Consider the following 14,717-nt stretch of genomic DNA (forward strand, 5'->3'; position numbering starts at 1 on the left):
TATACCAGATAGAATGATTTGATTTCACATTTTATCAGGTGCCGTCTTAACCAATATAATTTTTTTGGACGAAACACAGAATATGAATCATTTTAAAAATATTCTTTATATTTTTTTTTCACTGTATTTTTTTTAACTTGAACTCTAAAACCTGAAACAATTAGAAAAAAATATCCCAAAACTAGCGATGAGAGTACCAAATTCTTATTGTTTTGTCTTTTAATAAGTAAATTAGATTTACTTAATTGTGAATCTATTTTGATAATTAAATAGATTGAAATAGACCTTAAAAAAACACAAAATCATGGATCCATGGCAACACGGAGCCGGCACTGATTTTATCATACTAATTACAAAATCATGGATCCATGGCAACATGGAGCCGGCACTGATTTTATCATACCACTTAATTAGTACCCTGACATCTTTACATATTACTATTGATCTATGAAAACTGAAAAGCTATACATTTTCATATCAAAACCTTAAAATAAACTTACAATAATTGAGATGCTTCATACTTATAATATACTAATTTAATTATATTTAATTATAGATTTTTTTTTTGAAAACGAATATGTAGATTCGCTTTACAATATTCATTTTTATTAAATTCATAACATTGCACCAATAACTAATCTTTGGCCATCCACTAAGTACGTCACAATCCATGAACACTTGCTCAATCAATAGAAATAACTATTTTTTTATAAACAATAGAAATATATACTTGGTCTCTTCTCGATTATAATTGTGTCATATGAAGAGCAAGGAGATATTGTACGTACTACTGTTAATTTTATCAGTTTTTTTTTTTTTTTGATAACTCTGGTATCTGGGCAGCCACATTCCCAACTATCCTCCGTAAGGGGTCCAGCGCCCCGTCGGAAGGGATGTTTAATTTTATCAGTTTTTATAAAAGGAAGAGAAATTATTAGCAGATCCGATCAAGGTGACAGTTTCTTTAACGTGGGTCTTCGACAGACGGTTGCTAAATTAATACTAATACATACTACATATAAAATCCAAACTGATAAAATTAATCTTATTATATCTGCGAGTTTCACATAAAATATGATATATATATATATGTGCGTAATCTCATGCACGTTCTATCTTTGTGGAGAAATGCATATAGATCTAGGTATAATTTAACATATATTCACGTCTTCCATGATAAATATATAATCAATATAGGCTACATAACTATTATGAGTCTTTAGCCTTGCTCTTTTTTAAAACTTATGGTTAAACAAGTAACTAATTAAAACAAAAATCTACCATGGTCATACAATATATATATATCCACTGAATTAGGTAGGACGGAAAGTCAACTTTCAATAAACTAGTTTACTTGGTATTAATCAAAACACCTTACAACATTATTGAATAATTGTAGGTAGAGTGTGAAATGATTTTTTTTAAATCAAAATTATTGAATAGTCAGGTAACATGATATTCAGAATATATATATTTTACATCATTACATGGCATAATAAAGTAGAAAATATTTGTATTCCTAACAATTGTGAATCTGATCATGTAATATTTTTTTGGCATATATATTCTCACCAAAAGGGTTTCCTGGTATATGATTCAAAAAGTTGTGCGGGCCTGCCTTGAGAAAATGAAAGCAAGACAAAATTAAATAAAAACATATCCATCCGGTGTCAAATAAATTATGATTGTTTGACAATAAACATGAGAATAAAATTTTAATTTAATTTGTAGTCTCCTCTATATTTTCTTCCTTGTTTGTGTTTTATCAAAGTTGGATATATCACAAATTCACAATCAAAATCTGAAACTGAAGTATAGGCCAACAATTGAAAAGGAAAGAAAAAGTACATATACCAAAACAGAAAATAAACCAAAAAGAGAGAGAGAAAGAAAGAGAGTTTAACTGCCCGTGTCTCTCTCTGCCACAAGACTTGAGTTTTGTCAGCGTTTTCATAAACTTATAAAGTTTCATCATTCAATCTTTGTCTTCATCTCTCTCTTCTCCTCTTCTTTCTCTCTTTGGTCACTCTCTGTTAATATCCGAAACAAAGAAGAAAAAAAAAACATCTTTCTTTCAAACCGTGTTCTGTTCGCGTAATCATCATAGTTGTTAAAAAAGATTCCTCTTTGGTATATTTATTTTTTTCGTATTATCATATGATTGACTGATTCTGTTTTCTTATTTAATTACTCTGTAATAAACTCAAAGTCGCTTCTTATACTCAGAAAAAAGAAAAAACAGAACAAGAGGTTTCAACTTTGGTCTCATCTCAATTCCTCCGCATGATCATCGATTTTATAGGTCTCCGACCGGTTTGATCTGAAGAATCAGGGCTTGAATCAATTTAGGACAAGCTCTGTTGTTGTTTTCCATATCACCAAAAAAAAAATATGGCGGAAAGGGTAGAAACATCTGTTCCAGAAGGAGAGAACACGATAGAAGAAAGACATGTAGGAGCTATGTGGGAACTAGAGCAGAAGCTTGATCAACCCATGGATGAAGAAGCTACTAAGCTCAACACCACGCACAGAGATAAGGTCAATACTTTCACATATATAGACTTTGAGAAATGAAGAAAGTTTAGTTAAAGAAAAAAAAAACAAATTTGCGTTTTTTTATAGAACAAGTTGTCGATGTTGATGCTACTGAGACTATCATTCCAAAGTCTAGGCATAGTTTACGGAGATTTAGGGACTTCACCACTGTATGTGTTCTACAATACATTCCCTGATGGGATTGAAGATAGTGAAGATGTAATCGGAGCTCTTTCTTTGATCATTTACTCTCTTTTGCTTGTTCCTCTCATCAAGTATGTCTTCATTGTCTGCAAAGCTAATGACAATGGTCAAGGTAAAAGCTTAAACTAACCTTGTTTTAACCAAAACCGGTTTAGTTTATAGTTAATGTTTGTCTGCAGGTGGGACTTTAGCTATATACTCGTTACTTTGTAGACATGCTAAAGTGAGTCTAATCCCGAATCACCAGCGCAGCGATGAGAATCTCACTACTTATAGTCGAACTCTACTCCCTGAAGGGTCTTTCTCTGCTAAAACAAAGAAGTGGTTAGAGGGTAAACATTGGAGGAAGAGAGCTCTTCTTGTCATTGTTCTTCTCGGGACTTGTATGACCATTGGTGATGGTATCTTAACCCCTGCCATCTCCGGTAAAACCACCTTCTTCATCTTTCTTTCTTCAGCTTAACCGAAACTTTTTAACTTGCAAAACCTTTTTTTTTTATTACAGTTCTTTCAGCTACTGGTGGGATCAAAGTCAACAATCCAAAGATGAGCAGCGGTAAAATATCTTATATAAATATAAAATATATAAAATAAATCAATAATTCGTTTAACTCTTAGCCAATAATCCACCTAGTCGGTAATCCTCTGCAAATTATCGATTTTTTGCGCATTGCTTATGTCAACTCAAGTTTCAGACCGGTTTAGTCTTAACTCACTTGCTATGTTCCTTTTTTTTTTTTTGCAGACATCGTTGTCCTTGTGGCTATCGTCATCTTAATAGGACTATTCAGTATGCAACACTACGGTACACACAAAGTAGGCTGGCTCTTTGCACCTATCGTCTTCATTTGGTTCCTCTTCATCGGAGCCACTGGTATATACAACATATGCAAACACGACACAAGCGTTTTAAAAGCGTTTTCACCAACATACATCTACTTGTACTTCAAAAGACGAGGACGTGATGGTTGGATCTCTCTCGGTGGCATTCTCCTCAGCATTACAGGCACAGAGGCACTATACGCAGACATTGCTTTCTTCCCGTTACTAGCGATACAGCTCGCTTTCACATTTTTCGTCTTCCCTTGTCTTCTTCTAGCATACTGTGGACAAGCTGCATATCTTGTGAACAACAAAGATCATTACCAAGATGCTTTCTATGCATCTATCCCTGGTCTGTCCTTTGTGCATGATCTTTTTAGATTTTTTACAGAACACTCAAAAACTCTCTTTTGGTTTTGAAATGTCTACAGATACTGTGTATTGGCCTATGTTTATAGCGGCGACAGGAGCTGCAATCGTTGGGAGCCAAGCTACAATCTCAGGGACTTATTCTATAGTCAAGCAGGCTGTGTCTCATGGTTGTTTTCCACGTGTTAAGATTGTTCACACTTCTAAGAAGTTCTTTGGTCAGATCTATTGCCCCGATATTAACTGGATACTGATGATTGGCTGCATCGCCGTCACCGCTAGTTTCAAGAATCAGAGCCAAATCGGAAATGCATACGGTAAGGTTGTAGTGGTTAACATTTTACCAGAGGTCACTAACTCAACTGGAAAGGACTCTGAACATTGTGTCTGAGGTCTTCAGTTCGATTGACCGCTGAAACAAAACTAATATTACATTGGTTTCGGGCCTTGGGGGTTTACGGGCTTCGGCCCGAACTTCCTTGTATTAAAAAAAGAAAAAAGATGTTAACATTTTGGTAGCATTCCTAACAAAACTGAAACTGTATGTTCATCTGTTTGGTCTTATTAGGAACTGCTGTTGTGCTGGTGATGCTTATGACCACGTTGCTGATGGTGCTGATCATGCTCCTTGTGTGGAGGTGCCACTGGAGCCTTGTCCTTATATTCGCCGTCCTCTCACTGGTAGTGGAGCTTTCTTACTTCTCGGCAGTGATCTTTAAGTTTATTGAAGGAGGATGGGTTCCACTCATCATAGCAGCCATCTCTCTTCTTGTAATGTCTGTTTGGCATTATGCAACGGTCAAGAAGTATGAGTTTGAAGTTCACAGTAAAGTTTCAATGAGTTGGATACTTGGTCTTGGTCCTAGCCTCGGTCTTGTCCGTGTCCCTGGGATAGGATTAGTCTACACGGAGTTAGCTAGAGGTGTCCCTCACATCTTCTCTCATTTCATCACTAACTTGCCTGCGATTCACTCGGTTGTAGTCTTTGTCTGCGTCAAGTACCTTCCTGTTTACACCGTCCCTGAAGAAGAGAGGTTTCTTGTCAAGAGAATCGGACCAAAGACATTCAGAATGTTCCGTTGCGTAGCTAGGTACTATCCTAGTAGTCCTTTAATCTTCTCTGTTCTTTAGACAAGAGTTTTAATAAACTGTTTTAATAGGTATGGTTACAAAGATCTGCATAGGAAAGACGATGATTTCGAAACCAAACTGTTCAATAAGCTCTTATCATTCGTCCATATCGAAACAATGATGGAGCCAGGTGCAAACTCAAGCACGTACAGCAGCGCATACTCAGTCAACCAAACACAAGACGCCACAGATGCATTAGTCCATATCAACAACAACAACAACCACAACAGCAACAACAACAATGAGAACAATGAAAACAACAACATGGATATGTTCTCATCGATGGTGGACTACACGGTATCGACTTTAGACACCATAGTTCCCGTTGATTCGCCGCATAGCAGGATGAGTTTCAGGCATAGCAACACTATAGAAGAAGAAGAGGAGGATGAGTTGGAGTTTTTGAAGACTTGTAAAGAGTCAGGGGTTGTTCATATAATGGGAAACACTGTGGTGAAAGCAAGAAGTGGAGCAGGGCTTCCCAAAAAGATTGCGATTGATTATGTTTATGCGTTTCTTGCTAAGGTTTGTAGAGAGAATAGTGTTATCTTACATGTTCCTCATGAAACCCTTTTGAACGTTGGACAAGTCTTTTATGTTTAGTTTTGTTCTCTTATTTTTTTGTAAGACAGTTTCAGATAAAATGGAATCAAAGGATACCAATTTAAAGGTTATAGTTATACAACAGAATCTGTTATTACTGGCCTTGATCACATAAACTTTCTCTATCAATTTGAATCTGTTACATGTATTAAAAGTCTTGACGCAATGCCAAGAAACAACCATTATAAAGAGATCTGGTCATACTTGGTGTGAAATTCTATAAATGAGGCCATACTGATGTTGATGCAACCTTTTATATTCAATGAGAAAGAGTAACTTTATTGATACAAATTCTATGAAATATATATTAATATTTGATAAATTATAAATTTAAAAAATAGTTATTTAGAGAGCCGGAAACATAAAATATAAGGGGGTTTTAACGCGTGGATCCCACCCGAGAGGCAAAAATCGGTAACAAAAGATATGAAATAAGGATTGATAATCCGTGGGTTATTGATATTAGGAGTTTTCAAGGCTCGTAAGACAAATGTTGTAGTATAAATGATTGTCGAACCAGTTCTGAGGGATATCAAAGCACCGAGAATGCAAGTACACACTTAATCTAAGTGCAACCAATGATTTAGATGAGTTTTAAACTACTACTAATACTAGAAAGCAATTACAGAATGATACTTTCTTGACTAAGGGAAAAGAGAACTCATGGGCATAGGGATTAGACCTTGGGTGATCAAGTTTCGAACTAAGGATGACAAACGATCAATCAAACTATCAACCTTAAGCTTAGACACAATATTAAACAAACTCTATGTCTAGATGAATGTTCATTTACTAACATATCTCAAACATCAAATGTCTTTGGTTGAATAATATGAAAGCAATCATTACTAACAAGTCTATGGGCTATCTTAACACCTTTAACAACAAATGTCTTTGGTAAAGTATGTTAAAAGCTTAGGAGAGTTGTTCTCAGGCGTTTCATCAAACACCTTGTGGGTGGGAAATGCCTAAAGATCAACTTTTGAGTGGCCAACTCAGAAGATGCATTATGAATACTCTACTAGCAAGGAACAAGAATGATCTACACTAAAACATCCTAGAACTAACCTAATCACCCTTGATCTCCCTAACCCATGAATTCAAAAGTGATTACTCACTAATCTCCATGATTCCTCTTAAACCCATGGTGGATTTCAGATTAATCATGTAGAGAAATAGATAAGAAATCAACAAGAACACAAGACGAGAGCAATCAAATCTGAATCAAAAGAGGTTTTTTACTAATTGTTCTTCAGAAAAAGGACATTCTTTTCTGGTGGCTTCCAAAAGTACTTAAAACATAGGTTTTTGAAAAGTAAAAACGTGCATAATGAAATGACCAAAAGGCCCTTGAGAAAACATGAGTTCGGCCAAACAAATAGACGCAGAGCGACCTCGGCACGTCGCTGCGAGAGTTCGCTCCCGGGTCGTTTCTTCGCGAGCGACCTGGCTGTGTCGCTCCAAAGACGTCGCTCCCGGGTCGTTTCTTCGCGAGCGACCTGGCTGTGTCGCTCTGAAGACGTCGCTCCCGGCTTCGTTTTGTGTCGTCTCGCCATGGAGACGCGAGCGACCTCGGAGCGTCGCTCTGGCCAGGTCGCTCCGGGATGTGTGTCACAGCGACTTCACAGCGTCGCTCCGGTGAGGTCGCTCTGGTGCGCTGCTCGTCCGTTGATCGCTTTAAAAACTTCTTTTGAGCTCCAAATGCGTCCAAATGTCTCCAGGAACTCCATGTGGTACTTCAATACCTAATAGAGACATATGTATGCAAAATGCAACCTGGACATGGCTAAACCCTAATCTATACGATGAAAATGCACATGAATAAATGGATAAGACAATGTAAATATGCAAGATATCAACTCCCCCAAACTTATTCTTTTATTGTCCTCAAGTGAACTTTCTAGAACTCATAGGGAGAGAGGTTTGAAGGTGGGAGCTCATAGCCAAAAGAAACACACAAAGCACTCAAATCAACATCTAAATTCAGCATTAGTACACCCTCTCTTATTATACTCTAGCTTCTCTAGGCCTATCTCAACTCTTTTCATCCCTACACTCATCATCATGCATTCACACATGCAAATCAGCCAACTCTCAAGTTCATTAAGCATAACACCAAGTGAATTCTTGCAAATGGTCAATTGGTCCAAATCATTTGGTTGAGTAAGGGAAGGCTTTTATTCAAGTGGGTCAAGAGGTTCAAAATCCATGATCTTTAAAAGAGGTTTACTCTAAAAAAAAGTGATCCATGATCCCCGGCAACGGCGCCAATTTGATGTTAAGAGTTTTCAAGGCTCCTAAGACAAATGTTGTAGTATAATGATTGTCGAACCAGTTCTGAGGGATATCAAAGCACCGAGAATGCAAGTACTCACTTAATCTAAGTGCAACCAATGATTTAGATGGATTTTAAACTACTACTAATACTAGAAAGCAATTACAGAATGATACTTTCTTGACTAAGGGAAAAGAGAACTCATGGGCATAGGGATTAGACCTTGGGTGATCAAGTTTCGAACTAAGGATGACAAACGATCAATCAAACTATCAACCTTAAGCTTAGACACAATCTTAAACAAACTCTATGTCTAGATGAATGTTCATTTACTAACATATCTCAAACATCAAATGTCTTTGGTTGAATAATATGAAAGAAATCATTACTAACAAGTATATGGGCTATCTTAATACCTTTAACAACAAATGTCTTTGGTAAAGTATGTTAAAAGCTTAGGAGAGTTGTTCTCAGGCATTTCATCAAACACCTTGTGGGTGGAAAATGCCTAAAGATCAACTTTTGAGTGGCCAACTCAGAAGATGCATTATGAATACTCTACTAGCAAGGAACAAGAATGATCTACGCTAAAACATCCTAGAACTAACCTAATCACCCTTGATCTCCCTAACCCATGAATTCAAAAGGTGATTACTCACTAATCTCCATGATTCCTCTTAAACCCATGGTGGATTTCAGATTAATCATGTAGAGAAATAGATAATAAATCAACAAGAACACAAGACGAGAGCAATCAAATCTGAATCAAAAGAGGTTTTTTACTAATTGTTCTTCAGAAAAAGGACATTCTTTTCTCGTGGCTTCCAAAAGTACTTAAAACATAGGTTTTTGAAAAGTAAAAACGTGCATAATGAAATGACCAAAAGGCCCTTGAGAAAACATGAGTTCGGCCAAACAAATAGACGCGGAGCGACCTCGACACGTCGCTGCGAGAGGTCGCTCCCGGGTCGTTTCTTCGCGAGCGACCTGGCTGTGTCGCTCCGAAGACGTCGCTCCCAGGTCGTTTCTTCGCGAGCGACCTGGCTGTGTCGCTCCGAAGACGTCGCTCCTGGGTCGTTTCTTCGCGAGCGACCTGACTGTGTCGCTCTGAAGACGTCGCTCCCGGCTTCCTTTTGTGTCGTCTCGCCATGGAGACGCGAGCGACCTCGGAGCGTCGCTCTGGCCAGGTCGCTCCGGGATGTGTGTCACAGCGACTTCACGGCGTCGCTCCGGTGAGGTCGCTCTGGTGCGTTGCTCGTCCGTTGATCGCTTTAAACACTTCTTTTGAGCTCCAAATGCGCCTAAATGTCTCCAGGAACTCCATGTGGTACTCCAATACCTAATAGAGACATATGTATGCAAAATGCAACCTGGACATGGCTAAACCCTAATCTATATGATGAAAATGCACATGAATAAATGGATAAGACAATGTAAATATGCAAGATATCAACTCCCCCAAACTTATTCTTTTACTTATCCTCAAGTGAACTTTCTAGAACTCATAGGGAGAGAGGTTTGAAGGTGGGAGCTCATAGCCAAAAGAAACACACAAAGCACTCAAATCAACATCTAAATTCAGCATTAGTACACCCTCTCTTATTATACTCTAGCTTCTCTAGGCCTATCTCAACTCTTTTCATCCCTACACTCATCATCATGCATTCACACATGCAAATCAGTCAACTCTCAAGTTTATTAAGCATAGCATCAAGTGAATTCTTGCAAATGGTCAATTGGTCCAAATCATTTGGTTGAGTAAGGGAATGCTTTTATTCAAGTGGGTCAAGAGGTTCAAAATCCATGATCTTTTAAAGTGGTTTACTCTCAAAACAAGTAGCCTTGACATTGCACATAATATATCTAAGAAAGGGACCAACTCATGCATACAATGCTCAATCTCCATTGTTCTATCCTTTTCCCAAACATACAGGTTACACAATCACTTCCCAATGTCAAACCCAACTCCCATCTCTCAGCAAAAGATCCCAAGAATACTTTGCACATAAAACTCTTTTTCTTTGAAATCTATAAAGGATTTTCTCAACTTCTAAACAAATCTTAGCTCTAAACAACTTTGCTAGCCCCTTTTTCTTTCTTTTTCTCTTTTTTTTTTTTCGGGGGCCAAGACTTTTCATAAACTCGAGCTAGACATTTATCTATTAATTCCAATAATATTATCCATTTAAACACAAAGAGTCTATTCTTTTCCTTTGAACTTTTCATGCTTTCAAACCATAGTCACCACACTCACCCCCACCTATAGCTAGACAATAGAGTGCCTAATCTAGCAAGAATGAAGACCAAGCATTGTCGTTCCCGATACTCTAAACATTATGCACATGTAAGGCTTTCCGAAAAAGGCCTCACTCATCAAATAATGAAAGCTTAAAAGGAGGAAGGAATTTTGGGAATGGTGTACCACTAGAGTTTGTCAAAAAAAAAAAATTGGCATAAAAGATGTGACAACTCAAGTGTGTATATCCATGATTCAGAACACAAGGGACCATGAGCAAGATGCATTAAGTTCGTTCAGTTCAAATAAGATTGTAGTTGGCTTCAAAGACAGAGTTTCAGCAATCAACAAGTTTCAGGAAGAGTCTTCAAGGCTCGAAGCATACAAGTGTTTTTGAGAGGTGCATAAGCTACTCAGGTGCAAAGTAATGTTCTTTACAAGGCATTTCAAATCATTGCTCCCAATGCAAGTAAATGCAACCTATATGCTCTAGACTCTCCAAGAAATGCAAATGATGCAAACTAAATGAATTTTTTTTTAATGCAAATATATATGTATAATGCAATGCATGAGACTCAAAATCATCAAAGCAAACGTGATCAAATACTTGGTACCTCCCCCAAACTTAAATGACACAGTCTCTGTGTTGTCAAGGAGAGAGAAATACCCAAAAAGAGAAAACTAATATGCAAAAACGAAATGGTATATACAAGGGAAAGTAGTGGGTTACCTTCTATGGGGAATGAGTAGAGGGAGATGCTCCCTCCTCGTCGTCCTCCGGTGGTAACTCTTCAAGGTGCTCATCAGCAAGAGTGCCCATCTCTTCAATGTAGAAGGCTTTCCCGAACACATTTGGTTTCTTCATTTTCTCCTTGATGTCAAAGTGGAGAACATGCTCTTTACCCAAATGGAGATCAATCGTGCCCTCTTTCACCTTAACAATTGCTCCTGCTGTAGCTAAGAATGGCCTTCCAAGAATCAATGGGTCTTGAGCCTCCTCACCCATCTCAAGCACCACAAAATCTGTAGGTATCTCATACCTTCCAATCTTCACAGGTAGGTCCTCTAAGATACCCACAGGGTACTTCACTGAACGATCAGCTAACACCAGAGAGAGTCTACACTTCTTGTACTGAGTGAATCCAAGCTTCTTTGCAACAGACAAAGGCATCACGCTGACACTAGCTCCCAAATCGCAGAGACATTTCTCAAATACCATAGGTCCAAGAGCACAAGGTAGTGTGAAGCATCCTGGATCCTCTAACTTCTCTGGAACATCAAGCCTCTGGATGATGGCACTGCACTCATGGGTAAGAATCATCATGCTTTCCATTTCCTTCTTCTTTGCAGCTACAACATCTTTCAGGAACTTGTTGTATTGAGGAATCAACATGAAAGCATCGATGATGGGCATTGCAACCTGAGCTTCACTCATTTGCTTCTCAAACAAAGCCTTGTACTTCTCTAGCAGCTGCCTCTTGAATCTACCAGGGAATGGTAGTTTGGGTTCATAGGGAGGAGGAACAAAAGAATTCTCACTTGCTGGAGCAAGAACTTCACCATCTTTCACTGTTTTCTTCTCTTCCCCCACCTTTCCTTTACCTTTGGCTTCCACAATCTTCTCCAAGATTTCATCATTGATTTTCTCATCAACAATCACCACTTCATCATCTAAGTTGATGGCCACCTCCTCACCTAGTTTCTCAGCATCCATGGTGAGGGTTGTAGGAGGTAACTGCTTACCACTCCTAAGGGTGATAGCTTTGGCCTCCTTGGGGTTTGGGTCAGATTTTCCAGGTAGAGATCCTTGCTGGCGAGTCTGGTGAGTGTTCATGGAAGCAAACTGATTCTCTAAATTCTTGACTGTAGAAGCAAGATGTGAGAACTTGTTGTTGAGCTCATTGTAGCTCCCATCAATCTTGGAATGAAGGTTCTTCAACTCATAACCAACATGCTTCTCACTTCTAGTCTGAGACTCCAAGATTTGTTTCAGCAGGGTGTCAGTGCTGCTCCCTTGAGGAGCATAGGAACCAGATGAGGGGTTTTGCTGAGGTTGATAGCTGCCTTGCTGGTTGTTTCGAAGCGGATAACCACTCTGTTGGTTGTTGGGATAAGATTTATGTTGGTAGTTGTTGTACTGAAAGTTGGGCTCTTTTTCGTACCAGCTACCATTGTTGTTGATGAAACACAGCTCTTCCTGACCTTCCAAACCCTCAACCTCATGGACAACAGGTGGTGTCTCTTGGCTTAAGTTACCAACAAAGTGCAGCTGCTCTTGTGTGGCTTTATCAGCAAGGAGGATGTCTATCTTATCCTGTAGAGCTTTCAACTCTTCCTCGTCTGCTTATCATCTGTTCGACTGCCTCTGTCGTGGTCTCCACTGTAGACTGCATCACTCTTTACCATGTTGTCAACCAGCTCCTCTGCATCTTCCTCAGTTCTCCCCAAGAAGAACCCATTGCTAGCTGTATCCAGTCTGACCCTGTACTTAGGAAGAGCACCACGGTAGAATGTGCTCAGCAAGCTCTCCTTAGAGAAACCATGGTGTGGGCATTGAGCTTGGTAGCCCTTGAATCTCTCCCAGGCTTCACTGAAGCCTTCCAAGTTCTTCTGTTGAAAGCTGGAAATCTCATTTCTCAGCTTAGCAGTTCTTGAAGTAGAGAAGAAATTCTCCAAGAATGCTCTCTTGCAATCATCCCAAGTGGTGATAGAGTCGCTGGGTAGAGACTTCTCCCACTGACGTGCCTTATCCCCCAAAGAGAAAGGAAATAGCTTGAGCTTTAAGGCATCTTCGGACACACCATTGGTTTTTGACAACCCATAGTAGCTGTCGAATTTGTCCAAGTGATCAAATGGGTCCTCTAGAGCCAAGCCATGATACTTGTTGTTCTCGATCACGTTGAGGAGTCCTGACTTGACCTCAAAGTTGTTGGCTGCCACAGCCGGTGCTCGGATTCCCAGTCTATGACCATGAATGTTGGGCCAGTCATAAGTACCAATGGGTCGAGCTGTCCGTGGTTGGTGTTATGCCCCTTGCGGTTGATCTTCCATATCAATATCGAATCTCTGCAAGTGGGCTTGTTGTTCTTCTTCTCTTCTAGCTCTAGCACACTCCCTCTCAAAAGCTCTGATGTCTGCTACTATTGGAACTAGGTTTGATGGACCCCTGCTCCTCAAGTTCATACACCTGAAAGTGAAAGGTAGGTGAAAAAGAAGAATCAGTAACAAAAGAAAATTAAAATGACTTAGTCTCAAGCAAGTGACTAAATCTCAATGTTTAAATCTACTCAGAATTTGGCAACGACGCCAATTTGATATTAGAAGTTTTCAAGGCTCCTAAGACAAATGTTGTAGTATAAATGATTGTCGAACCAGTTCTGAGGGATATCAAAGCATCGAAAATGCAAGTACTCACTTAATCTAAGTGCAACCAATGATTTAGATGGGTTTTAAACTACTACTAATACTAGAAAGCAATTACAGAATGATACTTTCTTGACTAAGGGAAAAGAGAACTCATGGGCATAGGGATTAGACCTTGGGTGATCAAGTTTCAAACTAAGGATGACAAACGATCAATCAAACTATCAACCTTAAGCTTAGACACAATCTTAAACAAACTCTATGTCTAGATGAATGTTCATTTACTAACATATCTCAAACATCAAATGTCTTTGGTTGAATAATATGAAAGCAATTATTACTAACAAGTCTATGGGCTATCTTAACACCTTTAACAACAAATGTCTTTGGTAAAGTATGTTAAAAGCTTAGGAGAGTTGTTCTCAGGCGTTTCATCAAACACCTTGTGGGTGGGAAATGCCTAAAGATCAACTTTTGAGTGGCCAACTCAGAAGATGCATTATGAATACTCTACTAGCAAGGAACAAGAATGATTTACACTAAAACATCCTAGAACTAACCTAATCACCCTTGATCTCCCTAACCCATGAATTCAAAAGGTGATTACTCACTAATCTCCATGATTCCTCTTAAACCCATGGTGGATTTCAGATTAATCATGTAGAGAAATAGATAATAAATCAACAAGAACACAAGACGAAAGCAATCAAATCTGAATCAAAAGAGGTTTTTTACTAATTGTTCTTCAGAAAAAGGACATTCTTTTCTGGTGGCTTCCAAAAGTACTTAAAACATAGGTTTTTGAAAAGTAAAAACGTGCATAATGAAATGACCAAAAGGCCCTTGAGAAAACATGAGTTCGGCCAAACAAATAGACGCGGAGCGACCTCTGCACGTCGCTGCGAGAGTTCGCTCCCGGGTCGTTTCTTCGCGAGCGACCTGGCTGTGTCGCTCCGAAGACGTCGCTCCCGGGTCGTTTCTTCGCGAGCGACCTGGCTGTGTCGCTCCAAAGACGTCGCTCCCGGGTCGTTTCTTCGCGAGCGACCTGGCTGTGTCGCTCTGAAGACGTCGCTCCCGGCTTCGTTTTGTGTCGTCTCGCCATGGAGACGCGAGCGACCTCGGAGCGTCGCGCTGGCCAGGTCGCTCCGGGATGTGTGTCATAGCGACTTCACGGCGTCG

The 14,717-nt window shown here is 39.2% G+C and overlaps 1 protein-coding gene and 1 non-coding gene across 3 annotated transcripts; both read left to right on the forward strand.

The window, feature by feature from the left end:
• Positions 1-817: 817 nt before the first annotated feature.
• LOC106365928 (potassium transporter 9) lies at positions 818-5,735 on the forward strand. Of its 2 annotated transcripts, none has more exons than XM_013805447.3 (9): positions 818-2,130; positions 2,227-2,538; positions 2,623-2,851; positions 2,919-3,164; positions 3,245-3,295; positions 3,485-3,913; positions 3,993-4,247; positions 4,499-5,021; positions 5,091-5,735. In XM_013805447.3, the coding sequence occupies exons 2-9, from the start codon at positions 2,392-2,394 to the stop codon at positions 5,662-5,664; spliced, it is 2,454 nt and encodes an 817-aa protein (XP_013660901.1). In that variant the 5' UTR covers positions 818-2,130; positions 2,227-2,391; the 3' UTR covers positions 5,665-5,735. The 2 variants fall into 2 exon arrangements, with proteins under 2 accessions (XP_013660901.1, XP_048601484.1); XM_048745527.1 differs by having other exon boundaries at positions 2,303-2,538.
• Positions 5,736-12,711: 6,976 nt separating this feature from the next.
• Positions 12,712-12,818, forward strand: LOC125580995. Its single transcript, XR_007318706.1, has one exon. It is a non-coding gene; the product is annotated as a small nucleolar RNA R71 (small nucleolar RNA).
• Positions 12,819-14,717: the final 1,899 nt, after the last annotated feature.

Source organism: Brassica napus, chromosome C1, assembly GCF_020379485.1.
Source record: "Brassica napus cultivar Da-Ae chromosome C1, Da-Ae, whole genome shotgun sequence".
Lineage (NCBI taxonomy): Eukaryota > Viridiplantae > Streptophyta > Magnoliopsida > Brassicales > Brassicaceae > Brassica > Brassica napus.